This window comes from Emydura macquarii, unplaced genomic scaffold (genome assembly GCF_026122565.2).
Source record: "Emydura macquarii macquarii isolate MOO-44397 ecotype Brisbane River unplaced genomic scaffold, CSIRO-AGI_Emac_v2 contig_2473, whole genome shotgun sequence".
Taxonomy (NCBI): domain Eukaryota; kingdom Metazoa; phylum Chordata; order Testudines; family Chelidae; genus Emydura; species Emydura macquarii.
The window spans coordinates 8,880,602-8,894,058 of NW_027132610.1; the positions used below are offsets into that span (position 1 = coordinate 8,880,602).

General features: G+C 38.3%; 1 protein-coding gene across 2 annotated transcripts in view; it reads left to right on the forward strand.

Annotated features, from left to right (window-relative positions):
• Window positions 1-13,457, forward strand: part of PAN3 (poly(A) specific ribonuclease subunit PAN3) — a 100,616-nt gene that overhangs the window by 15,892 nt on the left and 71,267 nt on the right. For both annotated transcript variants that reach the window (XM_067562922.1, XM_067562923.1), the window contains exons 3-4: window positions 10,781-10,847; window positions 12,989-13,059. In XM_067562922.1, the coding sequence (XP_067419023.1) occupies window positions 10,781-10,847; window positions 12,989-13,059 (138 nt within the window). The remainder of the gene's footprint in view (window positions 1-10,780; window positions 10,848-12,988; window positions 13,060-13,457) is intronic.

Consider the following 13,457-nt stretch of genomic DNA (forward strand, 5'->3'; position numbering starts at 1 on the left):
GAAAGACGTGATTAGTGACCACCTTTGAAAAGTTTGGTTTCAGTGATTTCACTAACACATGGGAACTCTGTGGGAGAGGCAGTGCTAAAAACCTATCCTCCAGGGCAGCATTCAACCTCCTTTCATATGAGACCATTCTTTCTTTTTCTGCAGTCCCCTGCCTCATTCACTACACACCTATCATCTTCTGCAGCAACTGAAACAGGAGTGCTACAGACAGCAGTCTCCTTCCCTACACAAACCTGATTCATCCCTAGAGCAGGCCTATCCTGTACACTGAATGGGATAGGGATCCTGTGGAAAAATTAGTATGTGATCCTGTAATTAAATACTGTATCATAATGTATAAACCCTAGAGAGGCAAGTTAAGATTGCACAGGCAACCTTAATTCTTTGAGTACATGCACATTCCACTTAGGTATGCACGTGCCAATGCACTGAAGCCCGAGAACCTTATCCCATAGTAGTATCCATTGTTGCAGTGCATGTGCCCTCTGCACACTTGTGCTACTATCCAAGGCTACAAAGGTGCAGAACAGCCCTGACACCCTTCCAGCCTCCACTCTGGTTCCGTCTCATCTCCTGTGGTCGCTAATCAGAGCATATGTGAGCTTCTCACCCTCTTTTTCATTCTCTCTTTAGGAAGATTTTTCTTGAGGTTTTTTAATTGTAAATAGTTACTTTAGTATAATTGTTATAGTTTTAGTTAATGGTACTCATTTGCAAGGGATGTCTTGGTTTTTATTTTATTGTTCTTTGAGCTTTTAGCTTGGTATGGGGCCATGCCTAAGTCCCTGGGCTTTAAGTGCTGTTCTGTCTCTAACTAATCTGTCAGTCAGCAAGCCTAACTCCCTCTGTTTAAAGTCTTTGTTAGATGTAGGAGCCCTGACTATAGGGGGTCTGAGGGAATTTCAGCGTTGAGATACCTTGTTAGAAGCAGCTTTTTGTCCCATTCGGACTTTACTCTATCTTGGAGCATGCAACCAGACTTGGCGGCATTCCTGTGCTGCAGAGAGTCAGAGAGATGACACTCTTCTCTCTCTCAATATCATGTAGGCAGCAGCAGAAGTCCAGCACTTTTACCTCTTCCAGCCAGAAAAAACTCCTCTTCATCTTTGAGGGACAGGTTCCCAATAAACTCACACAGGAAGACCAGTACCAAGGTTAGAGCTAAGCCAGGTTCCACTAGGCACTCCCTAGTAGCACATTCTGGCAATGAAGAGTCGTCAGCTCTGGCACTTCATGTGGTATCGTTCAAGGTATACCTCAGATTTATTTTACACCTGCTAAACCTCAATTGATACATTAAAAAAGAGAGTTTTGTGTGGCTACCCTAACATCTATTATTCCTAGACCCAAAAGACTAGTTCATTGCTCTCAAATTAAAGGATTCTTACTTCCATGTGGCCATTCACCAGAGCCACAGGAGGTTCTTAAGACTCCTTGTAGCAGATGTTCATTACAAGTTTATGGTCCTCCTCTGCACAAGTGGTAGAGGTAGAGATCCAGGTGTACCAATATCTGAATGACTGGTTGTTTTGAGATCTGTCCAGACAGCAAGTAATAGTGGCCATTGAGAAGATCCAGTCCCCCTTTCAGTTACTGGACCTGTTGATCAACAGGACAACTCAGTTCTCCCTGTATAGAGAATCAAATTCATAAGATCAATTCTTAATCAAATTCAAATCAATTCAAATCAACCACGTCAACTGCATATTTACCTCAGAGTAGGTTTTCAGGCAATATTGGACCGGTACAAAGACTTCAAGGCATATTCTTGTACAACAGTGAGGAATTGCCTGAAACTTTTAGGTCACATGGCAACTTGTTCGTACAAAAATTGATATCTCAGACTTCACTTCACAGTCACGTGGGGAGTTGAAGTCTATTTACCATCCCTCATCATTTGCTGGGCATGTTGACTCAAATACCTACAAGTATTTTGTCATCCATGGACTGGCAGCTGGACTCTGCCAGTGTATGCAAGGGTGTTCCTTTTGCCCCAACTCTGCCCTCCATGATCCTGGTCATGGATGCTTCATTTCTCAGTTAGAGAGCTCATGTAGGGCATTTTCATATTCAAAATCTCTCCCACGCATAAATGTTTGAGAGCTTTGAGCTATCCACTTAGCTGGTCAAGTGTTTCTTTTCCATATCAGAGGTGGTTCTGCTCAGGTGCTCCTGGACAATACAACTGTGATGTTCTATCTAATCGAGCCTGGAGGTGCCAGGTTTGACCCCCTTTGCCAAGAGGCAATAAACCTTTGGTCTTTCTGCATCAGATATGAGATTACTCTCAAAGCATCTCATCTTCCTGAATCTTAGAACTGTCTAGCGGACCATCTCAGCAGATCATTCAGCAAGGATCATGAGTGGTGTCTCAGACCGAACATAGCAAAATCCATTTTTCAGATCTAGAGAATGCTGGAAATAAACCTATTCCGCTACCTGACAGAACAGGAAGAATCACCAGTTCTGTTCAAGGACAGGTCACAGCCTGAGGTCTATGTCAGATGCCTTTCTACTATCCTGGAAGAGGAAACTTCTTTACACTTTTTCTCCTCTCTCTGTGGTGCCAGTAATTTTGAGCAAGCTCTGATAGGACACCAGCAGCAGCCTGGCCCAGCTAGCATTGGTTCTTGGGCCTCTTGAGCCTTTCTATTCAAAATCCCATACTTCTCCCCCAGGCTCGGACATAGTTTTGTAGAACCATGGCCAGCCCTCTCGGTTTACATCTAATTGCTTGCATGCCCAATGGATAACTCCCAGGAAGTGGTCTGTAAAGTTGGAGTGCAAAATGTTCTTCTTTTTAAATAGCAGAGAACCCTCCACCAGATATACTTGCCTAAAGAAACGTAAGAGGTTCTCTGTTTGGTCCCAGCAGAATGATACCTCTTCTTCATAGGCTCCTAATTCATCTTACTGTGGATTACCTGCTTCACCTAAAGGAAAAAGGATTTTGTCAGTTAGCTGCCAGATGAACCCTCACGGATCTCCACATTCCATTCTTCTGTAGATGGAAGATCTGTTTTTCCAGCCCTATGACTGTTAGGTTCTTGAAAGGTTTGGACAGGCTCTTCCCACCTGTTAGGAACCCAGCAGTATGATGGGATCTGAATTTGGTTCTTTCAGTTTTAATGGGGCCCCTTCTTGAATCAATAGCTATGTCCTCATTTTCTCCTCTCTCTAGCTTTCCTGGCGGTTGTTACTTTGGCCAGGAGAGCAGTAAAACTTCCAGCTTTGGAGGTTGAGCATCCTTTTATGGTGTTTTATAAAGATAAAGTGAGTTTGAATCCACACCTCAAAATTTTCACTTAAGTGGTGTTGGAATTTCATCTAAATCAGAACAAAATTGCCCATTTGTTGCAGAAACTTGTAAACTTCATCATTAAACTGTTGAGAGCTCATTGGAATTGTGGACATATTGTATTAAATACAAAAATCAGTTAAATTATTCTTTTGCATAATACTTTGAAGAAGTCTAGTTGTATGAGCTAAAGCAAAACTTGTGAATTGGATATACTGTAAATGGAGCAAAATATGCTAACAACCCAGTCAAGTTCTGGAAAGAGAAGCAATTATTCATATCAGATTCTTGCTCTCCACAAGCCAAATAAAAGCCCTGTATCACCTTTCACAGACCACGAACATTGACAACTAAATGATTTGTGTTTCTGACCATTATACTTTTCAGAGAAGTTGTCATAGTCTCATCAATATGAAACATAATAGTACTTTAAGGAGAAAATAAATGAATGTAAGTGGTGTTAGAAGAAGGGAGTGGATTAGGATATCTCAGCAAATGTATCTAGAGACCAGTGTAGGAGGTGGCTTGAGGAGAGAGTAGGACCTTAGTGTCTTAAGAGGTGGCAGCTTTCTAGATGGAGGATTGGATCTGTGGAAATATGGGGAGAAAAGAAACCAATTATTTATTTGGTAGTATTTTGGGGAAAGAAGTGGTGGGAAGGAAGCAGAAGGAATAGGCTTGAGGTCAAGATAACCTTACATCAGAAGATGTATTTTATCGCTAGCAAATTTTCACTTCTGTAAGCTCTCACTTTCTATTTAGCAATACTTAATGGATTCCTTGCCTAGATGAAAATGATGTACATCAATATTTTTTCCACTTAATTTGAGAAAAATACAGATAAAATCACCTTTAAGTGTAATTACAATTTGGGATTCACCCTTGTGTTCCATTGTAAGGGTGAATGAATGCCAGTGGCTTTTTTCACTGTTATCAAGCACTTTCTCAATATACCTTTTGTTACTTAATCCTGAGGAGGTACACAGAATGGCCCTATGGAAGATTAAACTGGTGTGACAGGCTGTCACACATTCTCTATATTTGCCTCTCATCATTATTCTACTACCTCTCCATCAAAACAGAATTTTTCATAACCATCACAATGATCTGCAAGATCTACAAATTGGGAACTTTTATCAACAGAATTGCAATAGAGCATCTTCTGTTCACACAAAATAATGTTTACACTGTTAGCTACCCCCAAAATGGATATCTGAGCGCCCTTTCATCAACACCTGACTTTGTGCCTTCTTTCATGCTTCCTTCCCTTTGGATGAGTTGTAAGTAGGGGCAAAGTTGAGCTGTTCCTTGAAAGAGAAGAAACAGTAAAAGTATACTAATTTTTCTGAATTATACTTGCATTCATTCCCCTTTTATAATTTAATTGCTGTATATTCAAATAACCACCCTGGCTATTCTGAAAAACTTTCTTCAGTGCATAGGTCTGAGATTAAATGTTAAGATTTTTAAAATTTTTAAATCAGTATTTATCTAGATGAGTGTTTTGACTTTGAAAAATGAGAGCCCAGTAGCTTCCGTTGGAGCTCAGAGCAAGTTGGGAAATAAGAAGGCCATTGGCTGCTCTACACCATTGCTCTCATCAGCAGTGTGACATCAACATAGGGCTTTTTTCAGAGAAAGCTCAGTGTAGACAAGATCCTGATGTTGCTTGTGATGATGGCTCTTGCTCTGACAACAGCTTTCCTTTGCAATTTGAACGGAGGCAACGTACCCATGTAACTTAAGCAAAAAGAACAGCAGTCAGTTTTGGGGCTGACTTTGAACTAGGTCTTTATGACACATCCGGGTCCATAGCAACAAACGATTGGGTATTGAAGCAGCCAGCCACGGATTAGGGGAATGTATATAAATAACTAAGTGACATCAGTGTGGCATTGGAGAAACGATTTTGGTTTGTTTGGTTTTTTTACTTTGGTTTCGACAGAGTTGTCTTTCTGTGCAAACTTCTTTGTGGTGAGGATCATGAGATGTATAGGAGTCTAAAGCTGTTGTATGTGTATGCAGTGTTGCAAATCCATACCTCTCCCAGGCTAACTGCCTAAATCTAGTTTGACAAGAATGTTCAGTTATTCAATATTTTCTCTTAGGCTCCCTTGTCTGTAGAGTATCAACATGTCTGTTACATTAAGTTTTCTGTAAGTGATCAGTGGAACTGAGGGGAGTAACAGAGTAGCCCAACTCTTAATCCAAAAACAGTGTAGTCATTAACAAAGACCACAGGCATGTCCATGCACAATACCAAGTCCAAGCAATAGTGCATACAGCTGTATTGCAAATCTTTTGAATGGGCACTGATACCATCAGATTATCTGTTGTTTGGAGTGTTTAAACCAAGGCTACTAAATCATGGACTTAAATCACTAGTTAAAAGACCATGCTTGTTGTTCAGTGCGTGCAGCAAAACACAGCTTTTTCAGGCAGTGAAGTATTTGTTTTATTCTGATTTGTCATTTTTATGCTCTAGTAAATGCAGGTAACTCTTTCCTTATAGTTTCATAGAGTTTAAGGCCACAGGGGATCATTAGATCCTCTAGTCTGGCCTCTTTCTTGTGTATAAGAGGACATTAAATTTTATTCAGTTACTTCTGTATTGGAGCTCAATAACTGCTATGTTTGACAAAATATAGCATTAGTAGATTTATTAAATGTTTGGACTTTATTATTAGAAAAAACTGTGCAAAATCACTACAGATAAAATAGTCTTAAAATAATAAAACCATTAGCTTTGATTCATAAAGAAACATAGGCTTAGTGCTTAGCTCTTATGAGGCAGGTTGACTGGAGAGAGCAAATCACCTTGTATTAACTGGGTACTTAATCAACTCTAGCTGTCTTATGAGGCTTCTGGAAACATCTAATGTGGTCCTACTCAGACACTCAGTGTAGTCACTTCCCTACTAAGATGACATTTCATAGGCATAGTTAATTCCTTGTTAATAACTTGTTTATCCTTACAATAAGTGAAATAAAAGCTTATATTATATAACAACTCCCATTCTGATGGATCCCAATGCTATTTACAAACTAAAAAATAAATGCTGGGATCATTCATCCAACACTGCAGTATGGAAAGAGAGGGAGCCATTCTGCATCAGCAATTGTATACAAAATCTCTTGCATTTCTTTGAGATGCTGTTTTTCTACTTTATAAATCAAATGTATAGGTGGAATTTCAGACGTGAAGAATACAATTTAAGCAAGTTGAAAGTTGGCCACCATAGTGGAGTTAATACTTAAATGCTTCCCAAAAGTCCTTCTACAGAATAAACAGAAGTTGCTACTTCATGGGATTGATCCTTCATTCTTTCTTTCCACAGTCATTTTTGGGATTGCAGATAAACCATTCTAAAGTGCATTTTTGCTCAGATACACAGTTCCCTCCCTGAAATAAGGGAAATTGCTATCCAACCAATTCCTTTAAAAAAAGTGGTAAATTTATTTTGTAAACAGTAGCCACTCCTTCAGTAATAGCAAGTAATGTTTAAATTTGATAAATTAATTTTGCTCCATTGTCATCCTTGTTTTACCTCCTATCTTGTTTCACCTTGGGTTTTTGCCTTTGTATGCCACTTCCTCAACTCTACCATGGCTGAATTCTCATCTAAGCTCTCTCCTGTCTGCTGGGATTGAGAACAGAGTGACATTCTAGTCAGTCCCAGAAACAGGACCGCTGGGCAACTACCCAGTGTTTTAGCAGCCTAATCCAGGCTGTAGTTAAGTAATAACTCTGTAAAGTGTTTTGGGATATAGTTTGTGTGAAAGATAATATAAAACAGTTATTGACTTGTGAGTTGTGAAAGTAGGAAAGCTAATGTTCCTTGTTACAACAGTGAACAAAAAACAGGCAGTGAATGAATGTAACCTGTTGAAGCAAATTTGTTAGGCCTGGTGAATTACAAAAAGGCCTGGTTAGTTCTTCCAAACTTCGCAAAATGAGTATATTGAAACTTGGAGCCACATCTTTTGCCTGTTTAATACTGTGTAATAAAGTAGGCTGTGATGCATGCACTGTTTGTCATGAATAACAATCTATATATAACCCTTACTAGACCAAGTATCAGGAAGTAAAACAAAAATGTGTAGGCATACACTGTACAGCTTGCATGTTCACAAGATGATACCTTGTATTGCATTAATGAGTTTAGCAAAGCCAAGGTGCACCTCATATGGCATACACAGGTGGACGTTTAGCCCTGAGATATACCACTCTTGCTCTCTCTGCACTGGCCCAATTCAATAAGGAGAGAGGAATCTAAAGGAGATACCAGAGTGGCAATTGATCCAGAAATTCAGCAGTCAATGGGTCTCATCTGTTGTGTACTTTCTTAAGAAGAACGATAAGTTAATATGGTTTTGTTAATTACCAGAAAATCAGTGTGGCAGTTGTGTTCAGTTCATACCTGATGCCAAGAACTAAGATGCTGAAACTAACCAGTTCAAGTAGGTGGCAGAAAAGTATCGATCAAGGCAACAGGTGGTACCAGATACCACATTGCATAGAGGACCAAACAAAAATTCGGCTCTTCCTATAGCATTTGGCTTTTGCATTCTATATCACTGGATATGATAAATTCTACAGCTATTCTTCAGAGGCAGGTAAATAAAGTACTTCATGGTAGAAGGAATTATACTTTAGACTTCAGAATTATATACACTAGCTAAGGCAGAAATAGAAGGATCATCTAATACAGGAAAAGGAAATATTTTTCAACTTGCTAAAAGCAATTTTGAGTGAAGCTGAAAAGTGTTAAGTAAGAATGTCTGAAGTGTTACATTACTGGTCAGATTTTTTCCACTTGTATCCTTGTAATGTTGTTGTTCTTGAGGTGGAGGTAGAGAGACAGGTGTCATGGTATGTTCTCTGTATTCAGAAAGATAGTTAACTCTTAGTCCCAAGCATGCAAAGTGTGCCTGATATTGAGGTGATGAGTACATTTTATAAATTCAGTGCAGATATTAGTCTGTGGTAAGGAGTTGGCTGTCACTGACTAATAACCTTTTATTGTAAGTTAGACTTCAGTTTTTCAGCAATATGACACATCCACAGAATCAAAACAATGAAACAGCATGCCATTACCAGCAGCTTGTTTCATCAAAGGTCTTGAAAGGGGTTGTGCCAGCTCTTGCCAAGGTCTCCGTGCCTCAATTGAATACTGACAAATACACAGCTGAAATCAATCTGGTTCACCCGCTGTTAGTGTTGTTAAAATAGGTATTAGGATTATAAGATTGTGTTCAGAGGTTAGGCTGTATTGAATGCTTGTGAGTTGCTTGCATTCATTAATCTCACTTATAACATCTGTATCCTATATTGTAAAGTAATATTTAAGTGGGTGTGTTTTACGCCTTCAGAAGTGTGTAAATCACCAGACAGGGGAGAGACTTAACTAGTGTGAAATGCTGCATCAGAAGGTGTTATGTCCTGCCTGACAAAAAAAAAAAAAAAGGTTCATTGACACCAGACAAACTAGGGTGGAACATTAAAGAGGACAAAAGACTGTTGTTTACTCTCTTCCCCTGCCCCTCCCCTCTTAGGTCCCCCCATAAAGATGAGTCATGCAATTGAATTCCTCCCATCAGCTGAGTTTGTAGCTCAAAGCAGAAGGGGGGAAGGGAATAAAAACCCCTAACAAGGAGGAACTGTATCTCATTTGCTGCTTGGACTCTGGGGGCAGGCTTCTAGGCATAAGCAAGGAATCCCCAGTTCCTTAGCCTGGGTTAGCCCTAAAGGACAGATAGAGCTTGCTTATTATAGAAGCTTCCTATTACCTTTTGAAACTTAAGACTGTAACTCATTTTAGTAGTCATGCTTTAACCTTGTAAACTATTCTCTGAGTTGCTCTTCCTATTTAATAAATCTTTAGGTAGTAGATTATAGGATTTTAGGACAAGTTTAGTCTTTGATGTGAGATCTAAAGTGTAATTGACCTGGGGTGAGTGACTGGTCTGTTGAGATGGTAGGCTATCATAGAGGTAGGCTTACATGGATGACAAGACAAATCAGAGTACCCAAGGGGACTGACTGTGCCTCCATGTTAAGGTTGCTGTAGTGCCTTAGGAGTTTACACTTGATATTTGGTTGGTGAAATCTAAGTATAGAACTCACAGCCAATTTGGGGTTTGTGCCATCGTACTTAACAGTCTGTCCTGAGGTTGGTACTCACACTCTTAACCTCTGTCAAGCTGTTCTGCAGTGGTTCATGTGGGTATGTGTGTGGAGAGTCATAGGGATGGAGTAGGGGGAAGAGGTAGTAACATAATAGGTTCCGTGACAACAGAATGTTTTTGATGCTGTAGCATCCAAACAGAATGCAGCATGCAGAATTGAATGAGATTAGCTTGGCAACTGGGAAAGGAAGTGTCTTGACTGAGCTCATTGGGAGGGTCACATCTAAAATTGCTATCAGGTAATGTGCATAAATGGTTTTACAACGTACCCTATAATTTAATGTTTATTTTGTTCTTTCTTTGTATGGCATCATAAGCATACATTAGTTTTAAAAACTTGTGTCCTACTTATATTACAAACCTTATTTCCATTATTTTTTAATATAACCGAAGTATTTGTATGTTTTGGTGAAGTGAGTGTTAAAAGTTCTGCAGGGACTTCTAATTTCAGTTGTTTTGTGGAAACTGGAGAGAATCTTTTCACACTCCAAATAGCAGGTATATATTCCTAAGAACAATACAGGGAGGAGGCAGCTCTCAAACTGCCATTTATCTTCTTTCCTTTGTTGTGACCAAAAGGTGAAGTTCTTGCTTACTGAGACTCCTACCCTTACAGTAGGGCTTATCCTGATAATGGTTGAACAGAGGTGTGGGAAGTAGAGCGAGAGTTGGAGAGAACCATTGCTGGCCTTTAAACATGTTGCATAACTACAGGAATCATATAGTTTTCCTGAAAGCCCTGCTATGCATGGTATTTCTCTAGGTTCTATCATTCAAAACATACCACCAAATGCTATACAAATTTGACAATTCTCCACAGGGAAAGAGCTTCAGATGGGTGATAGTGGCGTATAATGTGGGGAGGGAGAGGAGTCCTGGGAGTGCAGCTTGAAGGAACCTTTAAGAAATAAGCTATAGCCTTCTCTAACATTTTGAGAAACTATAGGAAAAGGAGGGGAACTTTAGGTGCAAGAAGGCCTCCTAATCTATAAGTAATTGATATAGATAGTGCTATTTTTAATACACAATTGTTTCGTTTTGTGTAGTTTTCATTAGAATTGTTTTCTTTCATTTGCTAAAAGATTTTTGTCAACTATGAATCAGAATCTGTGCAGAGCAATTAGATTGGGAATAAGCACATATCCTCTTCTTGCCCTGAAACAATGGCCATCAGTATGTTAATCTTCTAATTAGTATTAATATTAAGTCTTAATATTAGCTTATATGTCCTCACCCTTAATAGCTTCATATTATATGTACAGTTTTGTTTTTCACTTTTTGCAGAGGATGACAAATAGCAGCAGTTCCCCTAGCCTTCTCAATGACAGTGCCAAGCAGTATGCAGGCCATGGTAAGAACTTTTAAAGAAATATGTTTAAAGGTATGTTCAAAAGCTATCTCTATGGAAAAAATAATTTCAAGAGAGTTAGTTCTCTCTTTAATCTGATTTAAAAGTGATAGAACTTTATCTTCAACTAGTGTGTGCTGTGCAATTATTTTTTATTACTGAATATTCCGAACCAAATTACTAGGGAACTTTCTAACTTTCAGCTTGCCTTTCATTTTAATGGGAAAAAATAAAAATTTGTCTCACCATTCAGTCATATCAAGCAAAATACTACTTTGGATGTCTACTATAGAGCCTTGATAGTTATCTATTTATATAGCTGCAATACACTAATCTTTTTTTATAATGCTTCTTACAAAAAAAAAGTTGTTTGAATTGGGTAAAATGGAATTGCATATGCAATTTTTTATTCTTAAATTATAGATAATATGTGTGCACATATTCACATTTTTTGTCTGATTTATTTACAAACCGAACTAAGTTTGTTCTGTTTTATCACCTCATGTGTTTCATTTTTTTTCCCACAGCCAAAGTATAACAGGCTATTTGATATGAATCTCCTGGTCACAGAGGACAGAAACTTGGCACTAACAGAATCTAATCAAATTTGGGTCTTGAGTTCTGTGGCATACACCATATAACTTGGAGCTTGGAATTTAAAATTTCTGCACATCATGTTCTAAGTAATACCTTTCCACTTTCCCCAACTTGGGAACGTCCCTTCCATGCATACCAAAAAATGGCTATATTTTGTAGGCTCTTTGTGTTGTGAAGCTGCTAATGCTTTTTCTATTTAAAAATCATGATTGGTGATGTCAGTGTCTGAAAGATCCCAAGTTGTTTGAAATGCTGTCAGTTAAGGAAAATACCCTTACTTTTAACTTGAGCAAATTTAGTGTTTAACTCCAGTGAGAAAACACTGAACCTCACAATATTCTTTTACTTACTTTTTAGAATATGACAGCACTTCAGATTTCTTCAGATGATCTGCTTAGTTGTAGCTCAATATTTGACTTCTTAAAGAAGTGGTTCCCACTTCCAATTGGCAAAAACACGCATTTAAAGTATGGCCCTCCTCTGAAAGGGGCTACAAAAGTGGTGTTGTGGAGCTACATGTTTGTGTCACGTTCCATAATAAATTCACTTGTCAGTTTACAAGTAAAAAAACAAAAAACCTGTCTTAATGACTGACCTGAAAATTCAACTTGAGATATGAAAGTCAGATGGCTCTTTCCTCTTTATACTTCATTTATAATAATGATTATATTACAGAACAAGTTTTGTCCTGAGTTATACTTCTACACTCCCATTGAACACAATTAATTGTTCAAGGCGATGGAGTTTGCTGGTGTAAATGAGATGAGAATTTGACCTGTAAATATTGACTATTGATGGCAATACACGAGAAGGGGGGAAAAAAAAAAACAGACTGACTTTTGGAACCCATCTTGATTTGCTAGGTTGGCTTTGTAAACTGAACAGACATAAGAAATTATTGATAGTGAACCTTGCAGTTCCCTTTTTGAGGCACACTTCAGAGTAGAACTGCACTTTAAAGGCATAGTGACCATTGTCAAAGAGATTTAGATTTCCAGAAAACAATTTAAACATTAGTATATTAGCAGATGGTACCCACCTGGCAATTAGGAGACATACATATTTTTAATCTATGCTTAATCTGGAGTTTCTTGTTTAAACGGTGACTGCGGTGATTGAGATCCAGATTATGACACTTATGGTTCTGGAGACAAAGTGTAGGGACAGGGAGAAATAATAATTTACTAATAAAATCTTCAGCTTGATTGCCTCTGGGTCCTGATTAAATTTCTAAATAAAAAGTTGGCAAAACAGATAGCGTCCATAATATTTGTAGAATTAAGTGGTGTGGAAAACAGCACATAATTATTTAAACTGGCAATGGGTAACTAAATTCTGCTAAGAAATGCCATTTTAATTGCGTACCCACGCACAATCAAATGAACTGCTATGCTTTCAACAGTTCTGACTTCAAGATTAACTTTTAATTCTGGAGGGATAAGAAAGTTTTTTTTCTCCTTTTTTCCAGTTATATTTAAAAAAATTTTCCTAAATCATTTGTGCTGATAATATACAGTAGTAACAATGTTTCTAATATTCTTTTACAGACCCATTAACTTCACCGGCTTCATCCTTGTTTAATGACTTTGCTGCGCTCAGTTTATCTCAAAGGAGAAAGGTAGGCAACACCTAAACTCTAAAAGGTGACATGTTTGTAACTGACAAAAGAGGAATGGAGGATAGGACAGGGATAACCCATGAAATTAGATTGCTTTAAATGGATATGGCTCTTTTGGTGTCGTCGTGTTTGTTTTATATTTCATTACATAAAGAAGTTAGATGCTATCTTTAAGATCTGCTATAACAGACAAGCCTGTTGCTGCTAATATGAAATATTCCAGGCACATATTTCAGATCGCATTTACAAGAATACTTTGAACATGACAAGAATACTTTGTCAAGGACCTACCCCTTGAACTTTAAAATAAACTTTTTATGATGGTGAGAGTAGAGGCTTTACTGCATCAGGGTTCTGTGATAAGATCTTCAAATAGAGGAAGGGTCCTGAACCTCAGT